General features: G+C 33.1%; 1 protein-coding gene across 4 annotated transcripts in view; it reads left to right on the forward strand.

The window, feature by feature from the left end:
• The first annotated feature begins 253 nt into the window (after positions 1-253).
• The window catches only part of ABCD2 (ATP binding cassette subfamily D member 2), a 76356-nt gene continuing 53475 nt past the window's right edge, over positions 254-23134 (forward strand). For 2 of the 4 annotated variants that reach the window (XM_060165100.1, XM_060165101.1), the window contains exons 1-5: positions 254-1189; positions 2695-2875; positions 15964-16079; positions 18808-18976; positions 19704-19798. In XM_060165100.1, coding sequence (XP_060021083.1) covers positions 254-1189; positions 2695-2875; positions 15964-16079; positions 18808-18976; positions 19704-19798 — 1497 coding nt within the window. Of the gene's footprint in view, positions 1190-2694; positions 2876-15957; positions 16080-18807; positions 18977-19703; positions 19799-23134 lie in introns of all 4 variants that reach the window. The other 2 variants (XM_060165099.1, XM_060165102.1) reach the window with 2 other exon arrangements.

The raw sequence follows: 23134 nt of genomic DNA on the forward strand, positions 1-23134 counted from the left end.
GAGGGAGGAGCTTGGGGCTGCTTGGTGCAGCTTGAGCTTCTGAGGGAATCATCCTCACTAGACGCAGTGGAGTCTGAGCTGTGCTGCATGTCACAGAACAAAATCTTAAAAAATAAAAACAAAAAACAGAAGAGGAGAAACGCTGCAGAGTATGGAACGCTATAGAACTTTCTGAAACATTTGCTTGGGATTCCCGGGGAGCATGATCTTTTAAAACCAATTCTTTCTGAAGCCGGTTTGGGTAACTGGGAAAATGATACATATGCTAAATGCAGCAGCTGATCGAGTGAAATGGACCAGATCGAGGACTGCTAAAAGGGCTGCCTGCGTGGTGGCTGCAGCATATGCTCTGAAAACCCTCTGTCCCATCATTGGCAAGCGTTTAAAGCAATCTGGCCACTGGAAGAAAAAAGAAGCTTACCCGGCTGCAGAGAATAGAGAAATACTGCATTGCACCGAGGCCGCTTGTAAAAAACCTTCGCCTGGAGTGAATGCAGATTTTTTCAAACAGCTACTAGAACTTCGGAAAATTCTCTTCCCTAAACTTGTGACCACTGAGACAGGATGGCTCTGCCTCCACTCGGTAGCTCTAATCTCAAGAACCTTTCTGTCTATCTATGTAGCTGGTTTGGATGGAAAAATCGTGAAAAGCATTGTGGAAAAGAAGCCTCGGACTTTCATCATCAAATTAATCAAGTGGCTTATGATTGCCATCCCTGCCACCTTTGTCAACAGTGCAATAAGGTACCTAGAGGGCAAATTGGCCTTGGCCTTCAGAACTCGCCTAGTCGACCATGCCTATGAAACCTATTTTACAAATCAGACTTATTATAAGGTGATCAATATGGATGGGAGGCTGGCAAACCCTGACCAGTCTCTTACTGAGGATATTATGATGTTCTCTCAATCTGTGGCTCACTTGTATTCCAATCTGACCAAACCTATTTTAGATGTAATCCTGACTTCCTATACGCTCATCAAGACTGCTACATCCAGAGGAGCAAGCCCAATTGGGCCCACCCTTTTAGCAGGGCTTGTGGTATATGCCACTGCTAAAGTGTTAAAAGCCTGCTCTCCCAAATTTGGTAAATTGGTGGCTGAAGAAGCTCATAGGAAAGGCTATTTGCGGTATGTGCACTCCAGAATTATAGCCAATGTTGAAGAAATTGCCTTCTACAGAGGACATAAGGTAAGAAAGAAATTAAGGTGACGGGGGAAATGTGAGACTGTTCAAGCTGCCACTGCAGTGCTAGATACCATCTGTTGTACTGTTGATGGACCCACTTCTTTAGGGTTTTAGATTCTTATGACATTCAAACCTGTATTAAAATATATGCTTCATTACCCTTTTTAATCACAAGCTGTTAAAGAATTATATGTAGAGTGCAAACTTTTCTAAAGTTTCATGAAAATAACATTTTCAGCATTCTAAAACAGTCTACTTAGTCTCAGTTATCCAAATATGCTCAGAATTATCTCTAAAGCATTTTCTTAAAACTGAAATCCTAAGTAGATGGTCCTAGAACATTGAAGAAAATATATGTTTAGAAACTAAGTAAACATACTTCCACTGAGATGGAAAATTTAGGATGGTATTGTTTGTTTGTTTGTTTATCAAGAGAAAAAAAAAGTGCTTTCATATGAAAGACAGGTGTGACAGTTTTGCATGCCTGGTCCATGATGGAGTTCCTCAGTTCTAAGAAGTGCAGGAGAGTGGCTTACAAATGGCATTTCCATTACTCTTAATGTTCAGTACCATGTTTTGACACAAATTAAAAAAGGTGGTGAAATGAAATTTTGTCTAGCTTAGAGGGAAAAGCTAAGATTAGAGATGAAGAGGAAAAAAGGAGCTCCAGAATGTTATTTTTAAATATTAAAGATTTTCAACATTAAGCAGGTCCCTTAAATAGTTAACCTGATTACATAAACTTGCAGTACATTAAAGACTTTTTAAGGTGATGCATCTGAAATCTTAATACAAATGACTTGGCAAATGAAATAGTAAGTTATTCTAAAGTTGAAATGGTATTATAATTAAAAAGCAGAATTATTTAATTTTGAAACATCATCAATAACAACAAAAAAAGAAATTTTATAGTAGTACCAATCTGAAGAAGAAAATTTAAAGCAAATTTAGGACTTCTATTCCCACTTGAAAATTGGCTTATATGTTGTAGTAATCATATTTATGTCATTCTTGAATCACTGAGCTCAGTGATATAAATTATAGCATGTTGTAGGCTTCTTGCATTTAAGACAAAACCCAGTAAATTGAGTTAATTCAAAAGTGGAGTCTAATTACACATAAACATGTCATGTGTTTATTTTCAGATATTTTTGCTATAATCAAAAAGGATAAGGTTCTGTTTATTCATGTCTTATGGAATATCATTTAATTTTAACATCTTATACATATAAATTTGGAAACATAAGTATAAATCACTTGTATATATTTATATTTAACATTATATTTACTGAATATCGACATTTAAAAAATAATACAGGTGTGATTACAACTAAGTAATGACTAATTCTGACATTAATCTGTATTTATTGGTTGTTAGAATCACAGATAATAGTATACTAAGTAAAACAAAATAATATGTAATTATCTTTAAAGAAAGTCCTCAAACATACGTTATTTATTTTTATAGTTCATACTAGGTTAATTCTTATCTCTTTTTGTCTCCATAGGTAGAAATGAAGCAACTCCAGAAAAGTTACAAAGCTTTAGCAAATCAGATGAACCTCATTTTATCCAAACGTTTGTGGTACATTATGATAGAGCAGTTCTTGATGAAGTATGTTTGGAGCAGCAGTGGACTAATTATGGTGGCTCTACCTATTATCACTGCAACTGGCTTTGCAGATGGTGGTAATGGCATTTATGCTTAATATTAAATATATGTTTCTGATTATTTCTCTTTAAGGTGTCACTGCTGGAGTTATGTCAGTGAATTGTGTAGTCATCATTCTATAGTCCTTAATGGTCAGAAACAATGGCAGACTTTGCAACATCCAGTAATAAGACCAGCAATATGAAAGAAGTGACTCAAAAGACCTTTCCAGTTCTGTGATATTTCAGAAACCTCTGATGTAGTGTTTTTGGGAGATGATCTTGAGCAATTTTAATTATACTGCCTAATATAGAATGATTCTCTAGTTTACAGTTCAACTCAACACAAATTAATACCTTCAAAAGGAGGATAATAGAAAGTCTCCCCATGTGTTGTAAATTTCAGTTCTGCACATAGCATGCATTTAGTCTATAAATATTCTATAACTAGATTTGCCCTGATTTGTGATTTGAATAGTTGGTTGACTACATAAGACAACTAATAATACTGTTTCAGGGAGAGCTTCATGCCATGGAACAAGGTCTCCTCTACTTGTAGGTAATATAGAAAACCTCCTATTTGGTGGTATTGTGGGGATAGGGATTGTCAAGTTTCAGGGGTCTAATTCTATCCTACCACTGTCCCAGTGTTTTTTTTAATCAACATTTTTCATCCTTTGGAACAACTAAGAAAGATAAAGACAAGGAGGACAGTATTAAAATGTTATGTAATACTTGAGATGGGAGTTTGGGTCTTAATTGGCAGGACAAAAGGGGATTAATTAAAGAAGCAGCATTTTCCTCTCTTTTTCCAAAGTAAAATATTCCCCCTCCTCTTTAAAAACCACTTGACCAAAATTGGTCTTAGTGTTGAAAGAGCTAGACAAAAACATGGACTTTGTGGTGAGACAGAGCTTTGCTCAAGTCTTTGCTTTCCCTCTTTCTGTCTGTGTCCTTTTAGTCATGTTAATTAAACTGTCTAAACCTCAGTTTCCTCATCTGTAAAATGAGAATCAGAAAGGCTACTTCAGAGTGGGGTGGTGAGGATTTAGTAGAATAATGTATCAAGAGCATGTATCAAGAATATTGACATGGTGACAATTATTGCCTAGAAAACAAAAGGCAACACTAAGAAAAATGTAACAGAATTCACACTATTTTACAGTTATTTTTGGTGTAGAACTAAGTATTAATAGTTATTTGTTTGAAGTCATCCAATAAAAACAAGTAAAAAATTACATATGCTTTAATATTTTAAAACAGTGCTTTAATGCTTTACCAATTCTCACAAAAACACCTGTCAAATTTGAGTCATTCTTAACCTAAAATTGTTCATTTTGGTAAAGTAGGATTTGTCAATCCCTTGTGGTAAGTGCTATACATATACCAAATGTACTGTGCAACTCAAGTGTCTAATAGTGTATTTAGACCACTAGGAAAACTGAATTTTATCTGTTTATTTAATGTTTTCAAAATTCGTTTTAATCATTTTTAAAAGCTTCTATTGAAAAAGGCATTGTTAGTATTTTTAGATTTAATCCTTTCATAATGAAATAAAATAAATTGCTTTTTCAAAAGAGTATTAGAGAAAAAAACACAAAAATGTATGGTCTTAAGATTAGTTTTACTAAGAAATTTAACAAAATTGTCAGATATTCATAGTGAATATCTATCCATCAGTGTATGGATATTTTAAAAGTTTCATGTATAATGTATATTAGAAACTACCCCAGTGACAAAATTATGGTGGTGTTCTGTTAGCCTTTGGAAGAACCGGTCTTATTAGAAAACCCTGGAGTATTCAACATAGAACAGAGAAAATGCAGCTATTAATGGTGACAAATTAACCCCACAGAGACCAGTAAGAAGTAAACAATGTATGCAAACAATCTAACAATCTTCTGTAGGTGATGTAATAAGATATTTTAAAATAAATCCTACAAATCTTGAAAATACAATAGTAAATTAAAGAAACAGCGTTAAAATTTTAGATTGAAATTGTGATAATAATCACATTGATGCAAGTGAAAGAAAATAATTCTTAAAGCTTCTTTTCAAAAGAAAATTTTATAAAAAGAAAAGCAATGTAAGAATTTCATAGAAGAATAAAATGAATTCATATGATAATATTAAGAGAGTGTGTCTTGATATCTTCTATAATTTCTAAGGTTACTGTGTGTATGCTTATAATGTTCGTATGTATGTATTTATGAAATATATTTGACTTATGATGACATACCACATGAAAACACTAAGTTATCATTTTACTCAGACAAAATAATTAAGTTTTTTTTTAGATAATGATATTATCTTTGAGGCTTTAGGTCTTGGAATTAAATACTATCTATCCTAATCTAGTGTTCAATCTTAATTTATACTTATGCCCTGAGTTGTCTCTTACATTAGAGATAAATTAAGCACATGATAGTACATATTTTAATGCAAAAATAGATGGGAAAAATGGATGAATAAGAGGGATGGCAAAGAGGAAAGGGAGAAAAAGCAGAAAAGAGGAAAGAAAGAGAAGAGTAAAGGAAGAAACAGGCCACTGTTCAAATCTTGACTCTGCTATTTAGTAGTTATCCATCCTTAAGAAAGTTACAGAAACTTTATATGCCTCAGTTTTCCTTTCTTAACTATTGGAATAATAATATATATTTTACAGAATTGTTATGAAATTATAAATAACGTATTTCATGTGCCTTGAAACAGTCCATGGCAAATAGTAAGAATTTAGGTGGAAGCAACGGTTAATATTTATTACATTCTTACTATGCGGGCTCTGGTATCAGATTGCCTGGGTTCAAATGCTGGCTCTTTTGCTTATTGGGCTGTGACTTTGGACAAATCATTTAACCTTTTTGTGCTTCAGTTTCCCCATTTCCAAGATGGGGGAAATTATAGCCGGGTTGCTATGAAGATTAAGGAAAATTCCATGTGTAAAATTTATAGCAATGCCTGCATCATAGGAAATGCTCAATAGATGTTTGCTGGCCTGATCATTGTTAAAAGAGCAAGGCATTTGAAAGTGATTAGGAAGTTGGAGGTAAAGATGCAAATAGGAGGAATAGCCTACATAAATTGTTTGAGAGGAGAAAAGAAAAACAGTTCTGGAGTAGATTGGTTACACCATCTAGCTACAACTTTAAGTAAAATCTTGCGGTAAGGACAGGATTATGTTTATATTCAACTTCACATTACAAAACTGCATATGGTATCATGTCATTTTCATGTCAGAAGCGGAGCTTACAGGTGATCTAGTCTGGAGCCCCAGGCATGCCTAAGATCACACAAATGGTTAGTGGAAGCACTAAGGATAGAAGACATTATGTAGTTCCTTGTGCTTTGCTTTTTTCCCCTTCACTATGCTGCCTCTATATTAGCTATATTAGAACTTATTCTATAAGGGACTTAACTTATTTGAGACCAAGTAATCATGGGAGCAAACGGTTGAAAAAGGCATTGAAATAGTTGATTTTGTATCATCTCTATTATCTGTATAGAGAACATTAACCCTTTATTTGCTTCATATTAAGAGAAAGACTGAAATTATGTGAAGAAAATAGTTACTTGGGAGCTATAATCTCAGTTGTTTAATGTTATAGGCCACTTCCACTTTTCTTCTCTTTATATCAAGAGCAGTTCTGGGCAAGGCCAGGGAAAGCTACTTATAGGTCTCTCCTGCCAGACCTTATTACAGACACCTAACGAGTAGGGAAGAAAGCAGCTAAGCCACTGGCACTGCCAGTGTTGGTAATCTGCTAGTGTGAGGTGGCACAGAAGTAGCAACTGAGAGATACTGTTCTTAGGAATAGAACTATATTCTACCCATCACTCTAGTAACATGGGTGATGTTTGTATTCTCAAAATGTACCTGCAACAAGATTCTATCCATAGCTCCTGCTGCATTAGTATGTCTCATATTCCAATGTCAAATTATTTGAATAAAATGTTATATTATAGGTCAGTTTAGATATGATTACTCTCCTGTCGACCAATAACAGTAATTATCAATATATATCAAAGACATACTTTTAGTTGTAAGTAGCTATGCATATATGTAGTTATGATTTTAAAGTATAACACATATCTCAACAAGACACAATCATTAGTGTACCACTCAACCAATTGTCACAAAGTTAAGACATATACATAATCACGACTCAGAAGAAATAGAACCTTACCTTCATCCCAGAAGCCTCCATACCCCTTCCCAGTCCTATCCTCATCATTAGCCCCCCACCCCAACTCCACTTACTCCTGCCCTTGCCATGCCACAGCAAAGATAATTATTTTACTGACCATTCATTAATATTTACTGGTTTTTGAATCTTCTATAAATAGTATCGTATAGTATGCATGAGCATTCTAGTCGCTCCACATCTTTGTCAATGTTTGACGTCAGTCTTTTTCGTTTAGGCATTTTTTTCAGCTTAGGCATATGGTGAGTGTATAGTGGTACTTTACTGTGGTCTTAGTTTTAACTTCTTTGATGACTAATAAGATTAAGCACTTTTTATTCATTTATTGGCCATTTGGATAGCTGTTCTTATGAAGTGCTGATAATTTTTAAAATTAATTTTAAATTAGCTTATCTGTTTTTTTCTTATTGATTTGTGAAAGCTGTTATGTATTCTGTAATAAGTCTTTTGTCAGACACACACACACAAAATCTCAAATATCTTTTCCCACTTGATTCTTCCTTTTTCAGTCTCCTAACAGTGTCCAAGAGAAGTTATCATTTTAATATAGTTCAATTTATCAATCATTTTCTTTGTGGTTAATGGTTTTTATGTCCTGTTTAAGAAACATTTGTCTAAAAAAAAAAAAAAAAGAAACATTTGTCTAACCCAAGGTCATAAAGGTACTCTCCAATTTTATCTTTTAGAAATTTATTGGTTTTTCTTTTCACATTGATATCATCAATCTATTTAGAGTTGATATTTATATATGGTATGAAGTAGGGTAAGGCTATAGTTTTTGCTGAGATTTGTCAAGATGACAAAGGTAAAATGTAAATGAAATTAAATAAGCTCAGATTAGAAAAGCAAAGGATAAAAGTACAAAAGAATAGCCTACTTTTTTAACTTTTAAAAATTAATAGACTTAAACCTGAGTTATAAAATTCTTTCTCATCTTTTCAGTGAAATAGCAACAGATGTGACTGTTTCAGTACATACTTATTATTAGCAGTGATGAAAAGTAGCAGTAAAATGAGCAGATATGTTAACTATTAAATCCTTAAATGTGGAACTTTTGAAAAAATATTTTAAATATTTGGTGAGGAAAATGAAATATGTTTACCTAGGATACAAAATAGGCGAGTGCTTTAGGTCATGAATTTATACCTCTGACACTAAGGAATCTGGCCTTGTCATAGAAGTTATTTGCTTAATGTGTACATGACAAAATACTCTTGTACTGCTCTCAAACTACCTGCCAAAGAAAAACCAGTAGAATAAGTCAAATGAAGTCTTTCCAGAGCTATTTGTAATTTTGTTACAAATTTGTAATTTTGAAAGCATGGAGAAAACCCAGTAGATTATAGTCTGCCAAAGCAACATAGAAATTACCATGCCATACCAAACACCAGTCCATCTGTGCTAGTGTTATTTCTTTTTTGAATTTTATTTTATTTATTTTTATACAGTAGGTTCTTATTAGTTATCTGTTTTATACATATCAGTGTATACATTTCAATCCCAATCTCCCAATTCATCCCACCACAACCCCTGGGCTTTCCCCCCATGTTGCTCATACGTTTGTTCTCTACACCTGTGTCTCTATTTCTGCCTTGCAAACTGGTTCGTCTGTACCATTTTTCTAGATTCCACATACATGCATTAATATACGATATTTGTTTCTCTTTTTTTGACTTGCTTCACTGTGTATGACAGTCTCTAGGTCCATCCATATCTCTACAAATGACCCATTTTCATTCCTTTGTGTGGCTGAGTAATATTCCATTGTATATGTGTACCACATCTTCTTTATCCATTCATCTATCAATGGGCATTTAGGTTGCTTCCATGACCTGGCTATTGTAAATAGTGCTGCAGTGAACACTGGGGTGCATGTGTCTTTTTGAATTATGTTTTTTTTCTGGGTATATGCCCAGTAGTGGGATTGCTGGATGGTATGGTAGTTCTATTTTTAGTTTTTTAAGGAACCTCCATACTATTATCCATAGTGGCTATATCAATTTATATTCCCACCAACAGTGCAAGAGGGTTCCCTTTTTTCCACACCCTTTCCAGCATTTATTGTTTGTAGATTTTTTGATGATGGCCATTCTAACCAGTGTGTGGTGATACCTCATTGTAGTTTCGATTTGCATTTCTCTAATTAGTGATGTTGAGCAGCTTTTCATGTGTCTCTTGGCCATCTGTATGTCTTGTTTAGAGAAATGTCTATTTAGGTCTTGTGCCCACTTTTTGATTGGGTTGTTTCTTTTTTTAATATTGAGCTGCATGAGCTGTTTGTATATTTTGGAGATTAATCCTTTGTCCATTGATTTGTTTGCAAATGTATTCTCCTATTCTGAGGGTTGTCTTTTTGTCTTGTTTATAGTTTCCTTTGCTGTGCAAAAGCTTTTAAGTTTCAGTAGGTCTCATTTGTTTATTTTTGGTTTTTATCCATTACTCTACGAGGTGGGTCAAAAAAGATCTTGTGTGATTTATGTCAAAGAGTGTTCTTCCTATGTTTTCCTCTAAGAGTTTTATAGTGTCCGGTCTTACATTTACGTCTTTAATCCATTTTGAGTTTAATTTTGTGTATGGTGTTAGGAAGTGTTCTAGTTTCATTCTTTTACATGTAGCTGTCCAGTTTTCCAGGACCACTTATTAAAGAGACAGTCTTTTCTCCATTGTATATCCTTGCCTCCTTTGTCATAGATTAGTTGACCATAGGTGCGTGGTTTTATCTCTGGGCTTTCTATCCTGTTCCATTGATCTATATTTCTGTTTTTGTGCCAGTACCATATTGTCTTGATTACTGTAGCTTTGAAGTACAGTCTGATGTCAGGGAGCCTGATTCCTCCAACTCTGTTTTTCTTTCTGAAGATTGCTTTCACTATTGGGGATCTTTTGAATTTCCATACAAATTGTGAAATTTTTTGTTCTAGTTCTGTGAAAAATGCCACAGGTAATTTGATAGGGATTGCATTGAATCTGTAGGTTGCTTTGGGTAGTATAGTCATTTTCACAATATTGATTCTTCCAATCCAAGAACATGATATATCTCTCCATCTGTTTGTGTCATCTTTTTTTTAACACCTTTATTAGAGTATAATTGCTTTACAATGGTGTGTTAGTTTCTGCTTTATAACAAAGTGAATCATCTATACATATACATATATCCCCATATCTCCTCCCTCTTGTGTCTACCTCCCACCCTCCTTATCCCACCCCTCTAGGTGGTCACAAAGCACGGAACTGATCTCCCTGTGCTATGCGGCTGCTTCCCACTAGCTATTTTACATTTGGTAGTGTATATATGTCCACTTTGATTTGTTTCATCAGTGTCTTATAGTTTTCTGAGCACAGATCTTTACCTTCTTAGGTAGGTTTATTCCTAGGTATTTTATTCTTTTTGTTGCAATGGTGAATGGGATTGTTTCCTTAATTTCTCTTTCTGATCTTTCATTGTTAGTGTATAGGAATGCAAGAGATTTCTGTGTGCTAATTTTGTATCCTGCTACTTTACCAAATTCATTGATAAGCTCTAGTAGTTTTCTGGTGGCATCTTTAGGATTCTGTATGTATAATATCATGTCATCTGCAAACAGTGACAGTTTTACTTCTTCTTTTCCAATTTGTATTTCTTTTTCTTCTCTGATTGCTGTGGCTAGGACTTCCAAAACTATGTTGAATAATAGTGGACATCCTTGTCTTTTTCCAGATCTTAGTGGAAATGATTTCAGTTATTCACCATTGAGAATGATGTTTGCTGTGGGTTTGTCATATACGGCCTTTATTATGTTGAGGTAGGTTCCCTCTATGCCCACTTTCTAGAGAGTTTTTATCATAAATAGGTGTTGAATTATGTCAAAAGCTTTTTCTGCATCTATTGAGATGATCATACTGGTTTTATTCTTCAGTTTGTTAATATGGTGTATCACATTGATTGATTTGTGTATATTTAAGAATCCTTGCATTCCTGGGATAAATCTCACTTGATCGTGGTGTATGATCCTTTAATGTGTTTTTATATTCTGTTTGCTAGTATTTTTTTGAGGATTTTTGCATCTATATTCATCAGTGATATTGGTCTGTAATTTTCTTTTTTTGTAGTATCTCTGTCTGGTTTTGGTATCAGGGTGATGGTAGCCTCATAGAATGAGATTGGGAGTGTTCCTTCCTCTGTAATTTTTGGAAGAGTTTGAGAAGGATGCCGTTAGCACTTCTCTAAATTTTTGATAGAATTCACATTTAAAGCCATCTGGTCCTGGACTTTCATTTGTTGGAAGATTTGTAATCATAGTTTCAGTTTCATTACTTGTGATTTGTCTGTTCATATTTTCTATTCCTTCCTGGTTCAGTCTTGGAAGGTTATACCTTTCTAGGAATTTGTCCATTTCTTCCATGTTGTCCATTTTATTGGCATAGGGTTGCTTGTAGTAGTCTCTTATGATGCTTTGTATTTCTGCGGTGTCCATTGTAATTTCTCCTTTTTCATTTCTAATTTTATTGATTTGAGTCCTCTCAGTCTTTTTCTTGATGAGTCTGGCTAAAGATTTATCAAGTGTGTTTATCTTCTCAAAGAACCAGCTTTTAGTTTTATTGATCTTTGCTATTGTTTTCTTTGTTTCTATTTCATTTATTTCTGATCTGATCTTTATGATTTCTTTCTTCTCCTAACTTTCGGTTTTGTTTGTTCTTTCTCTAGTTCCTTTAGGTGTAAAGCTGATTGTTGATTTGAGATTTTTCTTGTTTCCCGAGGTAGGCTTGTATAGCTATAAACTTCCCTCTTAGAACTGCTTTTGCTGCATCCCATAGGTTTTGGATCATTGTATTTCCATTGTATTTTGTCTCTAGGTAGTTTTTGATTTCCTCTTTGGTTTCTTCAGTGATCTCTTGATCATTTAGTAACATATTGTTTTGCCTCCTTGTGTTTGTGTTTTTTTACGATTTTTTCCCTGTAATTCATTTCTAATCTCATAACATTGTGGTCAGAAAAGATGCTTGATATGATTTCAAATTTCTTAGATTTACCAAGGCTTGATTTGTGACCCAAAGTGTGATCTATCCTTGAGAATGTTCTGTGTGCCCTTGAGAAGAAAGTGTAATCTGCTCTTTTCGGATGGAATGTCATAAATATCAATTAAAGCTATCTGGTCTATTGTGTCATTTAAAGCTTCTGTTTCCTTATTAATTTTCTGTATGGATGATCTGTCCATTGGTGTAAGTAAGGTGTTAAAGTCCCCCACTATTATTGTGTTACTGTTGATTTCCTCTCTTATAGCCATTAACATTTGCCTTATGTATTGAGGTGCTCCTATTTTGGGTGCATTTATATTTATAATTGTTTTATCTTCTTTTTGGATTGGTCACTTGATCATTATGTAGTGTCCTTCCTTTTCTCTTATAACACTCTTTAATTTAAAGTCTATTTTATCTGATATGAGCATAGGTACTCAAACTTTCTTTTGATTACTATTTGCATGGGATATCTTTTTCCATCCCCTCACTTTCCATCTGTATGTGTCCCTACGTCTGAAGTGGGTCTCTTGTAGACAGCATATATATGGGTCTTGTTTTTGTATCCATTCAGTGAGCCTGTTTCCTTTGGTTGGAACTTTTAATCCATTCTCATTTAAGGTAATTATCAATATGTATGTTCCTATTACCATTTTCTTAATTATATTGGGTTTGTTTTTGTAGGTCCTTTTCTCCTCTTGTGTTTTCTGCTTAGAGAAATTCCTTTAGCATTTGTTGTAGAGCTGGTTTGGGGGTGCTGAATTCTCTTAGCTTTTGCTTGTCTGTGAAGCTTTTGCTTTCTCCGTTAAATCTGAATGAGATCCTTGTCGGCTATAGTAGTCTTGGTCGTAGGTTCTTCCCTTTCATTACCTTAAATATATCATGCTACTCCCTCTGGCTTGTAGAGTTTCTGCTGAGAAATCAGCTGTTAACCTTATGGGAGTTCCCTTGTATGTTAGTTGTCATTTTTCCCTTGTTGCTTTTAATAATTTTTCGTTGTCTTTAATTTTTTTCAATTTGGTGACTATGTGTTCAGCATGTTTCTCCTTGGGTTTATCCTGACTGAGACTCTCTGTGCTTCCTGGACTTGATTGACTATTTCCTTTCCCATGTTAAGGAAGTTTTCAACTATAATTTTTTCAAATATTTTCTCATCCCTTTCTTTTTCTCTTCTTCTCCTGGGACCCCTATAATTCGAATGTTGTTGCGTTTAATGCTATCCCAGAGGTCTCTTAGGCTGTCTTCATTTCTTTTCATTCTTTTTTCTTTATTCTGTTCCATGGCGGTGAATTCCACCATTCTGTCTTCCAGGTCACTTATCTGTTCTTCTGCCTCAGTTATTCTGCTATTGATTCCTTCTAGTGTATTTTTCATTTCAGTTATTGTACTATTCATCTCTGTTTGTTTGTTCTTTAGTTCTTCTAGGTGTTTGTTCTTTAAATCTTCTAGGTCTTTGTTAAACATTTCTTGTACCTTCTCAATCTTTGCCTCCATTCTTTTTACGAGGTCCTGGATCATCTTCACTGTCATTATTCTGAATTCTTTTTCTGGTACGTTGCCTATCTCCACTTCATTTAATTGTTTTTCTGTCGTTTTATCTTGTTCCTTCATCTGGTACATAGTTGTCTGCCTTTTCATTTTGTCTGTCTTTCTGTGAGTGTGTTTTTTGTTTCACAAGCTGCAGTATTGTAGTTCTTTTCTTCTGATCAGTTTTATTTCTTCTTAACAGAGGCTATCAGTGAAAGCTATTATTCAAACTACTTTTAACCCAAATTCATAAAATCCCATAATTATTTTAGATCATCAGCCAGATTCTCTGAGCCAAAACTATTCTTAGCACTTTAACTGATACAGCAGTTACTATTTTGGTAGCTTGCAAGAATCCTTTGTTAATTTTTTGTGGCTATCTAAATTTTATCCCACATTTAAATGTGTTTAAGAATATCTACATTCTGTTCCCAGCCATTTTAGCCATTCAGGTCTTTCTCTCATCACTTATACTAACAGTCAAAGCCTTTCTTTTTTCATTCTTCAAGGAAACAGACTAACTTCAAGGGAACTAAAGATAGTTTTCTAGAGCAGTACTTAACTCTAGAACTGGGAGGTTCCCATGAACTCATGGTTTTTCTGATACACAAGTAAAATCAGTGCTTAACACCAACCCATACTGTAACTTGACCAGGTTATTATTCAATTGGCATTGCTTGAAATTTCCCTTCTTTGAGACATTGCTTATGCTGTACTTGTGATCTTTTAAAATTGTATGCAGTCTTCAAGGCCTCACTCCCAGTCTACTCCTCCATGAAGCATTTCTTGTCTCTTGCAGAGAAATTATTTTTGCATCCTTCAAATGTGTCATATTAACTCTCCTCATAGGCTGCCCTGCATTGTTATTTGGGAACTTGTCTTCTTTCTCCTATCAAACTGTAAGCTTCCTAAGGAAAGAATCTGAAAATTACATTTAATCCTTGAATATCCTGTATCACCTTGCCTAATTTCTTGTAAATCCTGCTGTTCAGTAAATATCTGCTGAGTGAATTTTACCTTATATTATGCATGGATCTCTTTCAAACTCAGCTGAGCTGTCTATGAGCAAGTAAAGGTGAAAGTATCCAGTAGTTATAGCAGGGCACATGTTAAATATTTGCATGTCATGGAGAAAAAAAAAAAAACCTTTCACTGAGATAAATCCAAGCAAAATAAATAGCAAAGTGGGCTCATGGCTATTTATATTATTCTAATTTCTTCATTAATTTACAGCTTTCAATTTAGAATTTTGGTGATAGTCCATAGAAAGACTGGATAGAGAATCAAACTGATGCCAAGATTAAAGTAATGACCTGGAAAGAATAATTTTAAAGAATAATACTAAATGGAGTAGATAATAATAACAATAATAACAATAACACTTAGAGAAAGTAATAACACCTAACATTTAAGAGCAATTATTATAAACTATGGATTAGGCTAACACTTTGTTTACATTTCCCCTTTAAATCTCACAACAACCCTCTGAGATAGAATTGTTTGAGATAGTACTATTAATTCCCTCATTTACACATGAGGAAGTAGCATGGAGAAGATTAGTGGCTTGCTCTACTAACCTTACTACTTGCCAATAAGTAGTAGAGTCTGGACTCTAACCTAGTCTGACTTCTGGCTTTTAACCATAATTCTGCGTTGACAGTAATTTAGGATATTTATCTAGCCATCCATCCATTCAATACACATTAAGGAGTATTGTGTTCTAGACACTCTGGTGAGTACTAGGAATAATGAATAAAATACAGTCTTGCCCCTTAAAGAACTTATAGTCCACTGGAAAAGCCAGACAAGTGTTTCCAGGGAAACCTGTACTAAAGAGTTAACTCTTTAAGAAAGAGCTTGGCAAAAAAGAAAGTATATTAAAGTCAGAAAATATTATATATGCAAATACCAGAGAGTAAGCAGAATATTGCATGGTTGGGGTGTTGCTAAACTGTAGGGTGAAAGTTGAAACAGGTAGACAGAGCTAGATTATGAGGGTCAGCTACTTTGCATTTCTATTAAAGAAATCACACTTGAAATATTTGCTTAGATTCTAGTTAATGGTATTTTATTGACTGAATCAGTAGTATTTTATTACCTAGCTCTAATAAGGGCAGGACGTTGACTTTGGTAAGGGTTGAAAGAATACTAAATGAAAATAGTCTTAATTTCTATAGATTTAATTCTTCTAACTCTCCTTCTAGAAAAATAATAAGACAAAGGAAGATTTAAATAAAATCTGGTACAAACACTATTTTTTAAATAATTCATTAATTTCTAGGAAATTGCTGATACTAATGAAAAATTTTCATGCGGTTGTTTTAGTCACAGTCTCATAGTACAAAACAAAACATTTAGTTACTTAAAAAATTCAACAGTTTTGTAATTTGCTTTTAGATCTAGAGGATGATCGAAAGCAAGCTATGGTTAGTGAGCGGACAGAAGCGTTTACCACTGCTCGAAATTTATTGGCCTCTGGAGCTGATGCTATTGAAAGGATTATGTCTTCATACAAAGAGGTACTTGCATTTCTTGTTATCAATTTGATTAAAATAAGATATATGGAAATCAAGCAAAAATGTAAATTACCACATATGTTTATTATTTTGGAAACATCTTTTCTCTACCAAAAATTGCTAAGAGTATAATCAAGATAAAGGACAACAACTCCCAAGTCTATTGCTGCTAATACCTTTCAGTTTTTATACTCTCAATTGTCAACTCCTTTTTCTGTCTATAGTATGACATATTTGCTCTTAAATTTTACTAAAATGTCCTTTGGTATGGATTTTGGAGCCTGAGTGCCTAAATCTAAATTCTTGCTGCAGTATTTACAAATTATATGAACTTGACCTGTTTGTGTCTGTTTCTTCATCTGTAAAATGGGGATAATGATAGTGATGACTTTGTAGAGTTGTTTTGATAGTAAGCACTTTAATAAGTGTTAGCCAATAATATTACTTATATACCTTGCAAACTTTTACTTATACTTCAGGACAAGTCAAGCCTTACCAACCACGTATAAAAAACCCTTTTGTGATTCTACTTTCTTTCTGACTTCCCTGCAGAGTCTGGGTCTTCCTTCTCTGTGTTCATAGTACATCTGGTGCTTTATTTACCACATTATAATTATCTGTCTTTTGCATAAGACGCTGAGTGGAAAGCAGGAACTATCTTATTGATCTTTACATTCCTAATATCTATTTTAATGCTTGGAATATTGTATATGGTCAGTAAATATTTGCTGAGAGAATGGTAATAAGACCTACAGATAGCACAGGGTTAAGATTAAAAATCACTTTATTCAATTCAGATATTAAATAATATTCCCATGGACAGTCATTCTCACTATTAATTACTCTTGTGGCTTTTGTATCAATATAAATTGCCAGAGCATCATTATAAATTTAGCTACCTATTAAATTATCCTTGAATAAATTATATAAGATAGTTGCAAAGTTTGTGATTTGCTGACAAAACTTTTCAATCTCATTTAACAACTGATTTGTTGAATTGGGTTTTTTTAAAAAAGGTAAAACCAGTTGTTTAGGGCCACAAAGCAAGACAACTCAATTAAAACGTTTTTTTCAAATAGTAATTTTGATAATCTGGAGACACAGTTTTGGGGATAGCTTTTTCAGCTAATAAATTACTTATTATTAAAGTTAAATGAGAAATCAAAATTTTTATATATCTCACATTCAATTCATTTTGCCTGTATGTACATTGAATCATAGAACTTTTACTTCTAAAGAATCTTATTACTCCTGTGAAAGCACATGAAAGCATCATGGATTCTCCACTAGCTCTAGAGGGAACAAGGTTTCTTTTTAGACAAACCCCCTTGTCTTATATCCCAAAGTAATTTGTCTACAGTCACATTCTCATTTCTTTTTTTTTTTTGACACTCTTTGCCCATTCATCCCTGCATCCTGGTCTACTAACTCAATGCCCCCTGCCTTTCTTTAATTGACCTCCACATTTGTTTCAGACTTTTTTAATGCAACTATATTTACTTAGGTTTCTTTTGGATCCATATTTTGTCAATCCTTAGTTCTGATTTCCTCTACTTGGGAACTCAAGAGATTCTTCTAGATAACAGTTTAGAAATTATCCTATATAATAGCTATAACATTAATATATAGAAATGAAATACTAATCTAATTATAGACCTCTCACACAGTAGAGACATGTGGTAGAAAGCTTTTAACAATAATACCTGCTCATTCACTGTTTAAGTTTTGCACACACAAAAATCTTACACAATGTTGGTAATGTATTAGTCCATAGTTTATTGTTTAAGAGACATTTATTAGTGACATGCCTTGCTTATTGATACCAATTTCCTACTAAACAGTTCTGTAAGGGAATGGTTTTTGTTGCTTCCTTTTCACTGAGAAAGATGGTCTTGACAGGCCATGAGTCACCTTTCAGATGAGTCACCTTGATAACAAGGTGTTCTTTTAATAGAAAAGCAGCAGAGATTCACCCTAAATTGGACAACTGGCAGAATAGGAGCAATATACCACTCTATTGAGCCTTTTGAACTAAAGCAGAGATTTATCTCATCTAGAAAAAAAGTCATATTTAATATTTTTCTTTGGGCATATAAATCATGTTTGGCTTGAAAAGAAGCTGAATTTTGTGGGATTTGGACTGAAAAGGATTTAAAGCTTTTCACTGAGCTCACGCCCAATATTGGTATCCACTAGCAGGGGTATTTTCTCTGGCTAAACTTAGGAATTTTGACAATCAGTTTGACTAAGAAATGTCATTTCATAATAAGAAAAATATGCATTTTTCTTCTATTTAAAATCTATTTTTAATTGAAAAAAGATATCAAAATAAAGAATCATTATTTCACTGAATGGATTTAAGCTTTTCACAAAACTTCTAATTTCTGGAAATCAAATTTTCTTGCAAACAGGGGCCAAATCAGAAAATTGATTGAAAGATTTTTAAGTCTCACTAATATTCTGAAGTCTTTACATTTCACTTTGAACCCTGACGTGAATGAATAATTTTTATGTGTTTTTTAATTCCAATCAAACTTAAGCTGTCAACTTGCTCTGCTGCTTTCTTGGTAAGTTTTTTAGTGTTACTGGCTTTAGTTATCAGATGTACTATCTACTTTTCAAGTATAATAAAATAGGATCTTTAACATTAAATCAAGAAGCTTATATGATTGCATATTTGTTTAAAAGTCTGTCTTGAGTATACTGTTTTATCTCCCTATGTTGGTTTTAGATAACTGAATTAGCAGGCTATACTGCTCGAGTATACAACATGTTTTGGGTCTTTGATGAAGTAAAAAGAGGCATTTATAAGAGAACTGCTGTCTTGCAAGAGTCTGAAAACCATAGCAAGAGTGGAGTTAACATAGAATTACCCCTCAGTGAGACATTGGAAATCAAAGGTATTAAACTCAAATGTTTTTATATTTTTTCTATATTTAAATGTTTATCAACAGAACCAAAGTTTTTTAGAAGATAGCTTTGAACAGATGTAAGGAACCAACATTTAGTTATTTAAACAGTTATTCCTAAAGTTAGTGTTGCATTTTGAGAAGTAGTGACTAATGTTACCATAAAAAATATTATGCTACTTTTATTTAGGACAAAATGTCTAGAATTATTTTTAGAAACTGCACATATGGCAAAATGAATTGTTTGCATTTAAAATTCAAATAACAGAATTAGAGCTAATGTCATACTGTTCTCCATCATTCTGTCATTTGGTTTGGTTATTATAGTTTTAAAAATTATAGTTTTCTATGTCTTAATTTCCTTTTTACAACTGTTTTTTTCTATAGGAAAGTTTAATTGAGAGAAATAAGTAGTTATAAACAGTGTGGCTGGGTTATACCAGATAGAGTTTAGCTTTGCTCTTATTATGATATTAACATCATATTACAGTAAAATAATATTTCTGAGAAAGATTTTCCAAATAGATATGTCAAAATGTGCAAATTTACATTAGACTTTCTTTAGATATAGATATCTATATTTACATTTATTTCTGATTCATTAATGTGAATTATCTTTATAGTGAATTTACCTGTTATGCTACATTATACTTTAAGTTATTTAATTAGCAATAACACATGATAGCTTTTGAAACTTAAACTCTTCCTTAACTTATAGGAAAAGTTATTGATGTGGATCATGGAATTATTTGTGAAAATGTTCCCATAATTACACCAACGGGAGAAGTGGTGGCTTCCAAGCTAAAGTTCAAAGTAAGATGATATTCAAGAATCTTCTGATTGTTGCCAACACAATAATACAAAACAACTCAGAATTCATGTACTTTATATTAAATACTTGGAGGAGCATATGGAAAGGAGGGGAAATCGAGAAAGGTATGCATAGAGGCTCAATTACAGAAGCAGTTACTTCCTCAGAAAGCAGAGAGAAAGAAAAATTTGATTTCTACCGCTTTATGGCCTGGTTGAAAATCAAAATTAGAGTACACTGAGAGCCTGTACAAAGTAACTTTTGGGAACAATAGGAAATTTCTTCAGAAATTAATATCTGGAAATACATTTTATTTTTTTTCCTTATAGGAGTTACTCAAAAAATACAAGCCTATATTGTTATATATTTACTAAAATATGAGAGAAGTCATCAGCAAGTTTATATTCTCTAAATTTAATTTATATTTTCAATAATCACATCTTCTATTAGGAAAAAATGATCAGAAGATTCATGAATTGGAATTTAGCTTTTAATTCTGTTGAGAATAATGGTTATTTGTTATTTAATACTCTGTCTTGATTACAAAAACTAAGGTGCAAAAATAGCTAATAAATCTGAGACCCTGATTTAAAGTATTGTAAAATTTAAACACACATTTTGGAATTCAAGTACAAAATAATTTGCTGATAAGTATAATGGAGTTATCTGTGCTTAGTTCAAACAATGACATGATTGGACTTGATAACAGAATTAGAAACATGACCCTATATGTGCATTTAATGATTTTAATATGGACCTTAGCCTAGGTTTAATTATTAAAGATATATTTGAAAATGCATAAGCCTGCTGGAAGAGGATGAGAAGTACTGAACAGGGAGAAATTCTGTGTTAATAAACGTAAGAGAAATTGTATTTTAACTACAATTTGGTTGGGCTCTATTTTTCCATTAATGGACCTGTAGAGTAGCAATAAGGTGCTAATGAAGCAGCATAATCTTAAGTAGATTTAAAATAAAGCCTTTGAAGAGGCCTACATGGGATATTTAACTATTTGCTAATACTTTAGCAATTTTTAATGTATGATTTTGTATAGAGGTTTTTCATCAGGTTAGGTTTCATAATATCAATTCTTGTTGCTCCATTTATTAAATAGAGGAAGAGTCTTGAATTCTGCCACCTACTAACTAAATACATTATTATGGACACATAACACTCTTTCTGTGAAAAAATTCAGAGCTCAGTATATTTTTATATAAAATGAATTTTAAAATACTTAATCTAGTGAAAGTGTCATAAATTTTGAGGTTCTACAAAGGTATATGTTAATATAGTATACTTTTATGATAATTATTTATTTCTGAGTCAGACAGGGAGTTTTATTTAAAGTCTCAGGTCCCCAAAGTATAATACAAAATTTTGTTCCTCTGCATGGATTGATAAATAAACAGGTTTCTAGAGGAAAACATTCTCATTCTTATGTTAGCCTTTTGGAATTAAAAAACCATTTGGAGAAGAAAATTTCAGTAAATGTGGGAATTCTTTTGCCTCACACTGTTTACTAAACATCAGAGAACTTATGCTAAAAAATAATATGAATGTAGAAAAGTCTTCTATTATGACTCAAAATGTGTTAAATTTCTGAGAATTCCTAGTAGAGAATGACCCTATTAAATATTTTGTTTATATACCTTTTCCATGGCACATACCTTTAAAAAATCATTGGAAAAGTGTTTATGCTTCTATAAAATTAAACTTTCTTAATCCTCTCTCTACTGAAAGAGCAGAGCAAATCACAAAACCCTTTCTGGGTTCTTCCCAGGATTTTTTTTAACTTTATTCTATTAAAATGGCATTTCAGTTTGCCTACAATTAGGGAGAAAAAATATCTGTGGTCAGATTTTATAGACTCAAGCTTGCACCTGTCTTATGTCCTTGTGGTAGCTATCTTTATTGCCTGGAATGCTCTTCCACCAGATCTTACTTGTTGCTTCTTGTCACCAGGCTAAGGCAAAATGGTATCTCCTCAAAGAGGACTATCCTGACCACCTAATCAAAAGAAGCCCCCTTCCCCTGCCAACCTCACAATGCCACCATCTTTCCCTAACACATCTTCCGTTTTTGCTATCATAATAGCATTTACGACTAGTTAATTTTTTGTTCATGTGTTTATTGCCATCTTTGCCATTGAAATTTAAGCTCCATAAGAACAGGGACTTTGTCTTGAGCAGCACTGTAACTTCTGTGCCTGAATGTCAAGCACATTTAGATATTCAATCAATGTTTGCCGAGGAAATGACTAATTACTTAGAATATAAATCTGAACCATTTTTGCTTTACATATATTTATTACATACATTCTTAGTTCTTTTATCTAACCTTCATATCAACCTTTTTTTCCTTCCTTTCCTCCCTCCCCCGCTTCCTCTCCCTACCACCTTCTTTCAGCAAAAATATTTTAGCTTATGTTATACACGGCAAATGAGTAATGGATATACATGGATATGGTTCCTTATACTGACATAATACAAGTAATATAATGCTCTTTCACCTTTGAGTTTTCAACATAATGTATTCTACATCATGGACCTTAGATATATGTATCTAATACTGTACAAAGCTATATATACAGGCATACTGTAAATTTCTGCCTCTCGTACTTTCATACTATATTCATTATTTAGTCACTGATTATAAAATATCATTTGTTCTTAGAAGTAAATCAGAGTTTTAAATAATGTTCCTTTTTCTTGACCCTTACAATACCTTTAAGATAGCACATTGACAACTTCCTGATCCTATTGGGTGGAATAAGAAGTCATGAAATTTAACTGTTTAAATGATAAATAAGCTGAAAGATTCTAAGAGAATCATCCAATCAACAATCAATAAATAGCTTAATTCATCCCTAGACATAAGACTAAATTACAGTCTTCTTGCTTGTCTCTGTCTTAATTTCATAAACGTATTTTCTCCATCTGTGAATAAACCAAAATTAGAATCATTTTATGTCTCTCATTATGGGCTTTTGTAATTTCTGTAACATTTCAGACTACTGAATTAAACAACCCAGCTGACTTGTAGAACTCCAACTTACAAATACAACAAAGTTGTGTCTTAATTGAAGTAAATTTAATCAAATATTAATAAAATAAATTCAATCTATTTTAATTTAAATTAAATTTTTCCAATTTCTTATTTCCACGTGGTTATGTTCCTATGTATTTGTGTAGTATGTGACGGCAAGACCTCAATGAAAATTTTGGGAAGTCAGTGCTCATTTGAAGAAGATCCATTTCTTTGGAATTGGATTATTTTGTGATGCTTTTAGCGTCAGAGCATAGTCAAAAGCCAGATTTGATGGTCTCAATCCCGATATA

This window comes from Lagenorhynchus albirostris, chromosome 11, assembly GCF_949774975.1.
Source record: "Lagenorhynchus albirostris chromosome 11, mLagAlb1.1, whole genome shotgun sequence".
Taxonomy (NCBI): Eukaryota; Metazoa; Chordata; class Mammalia; order Artiodactyla; family Delphinidae; genus Lagenorhynchus; species Lagenorhynchus albirostris.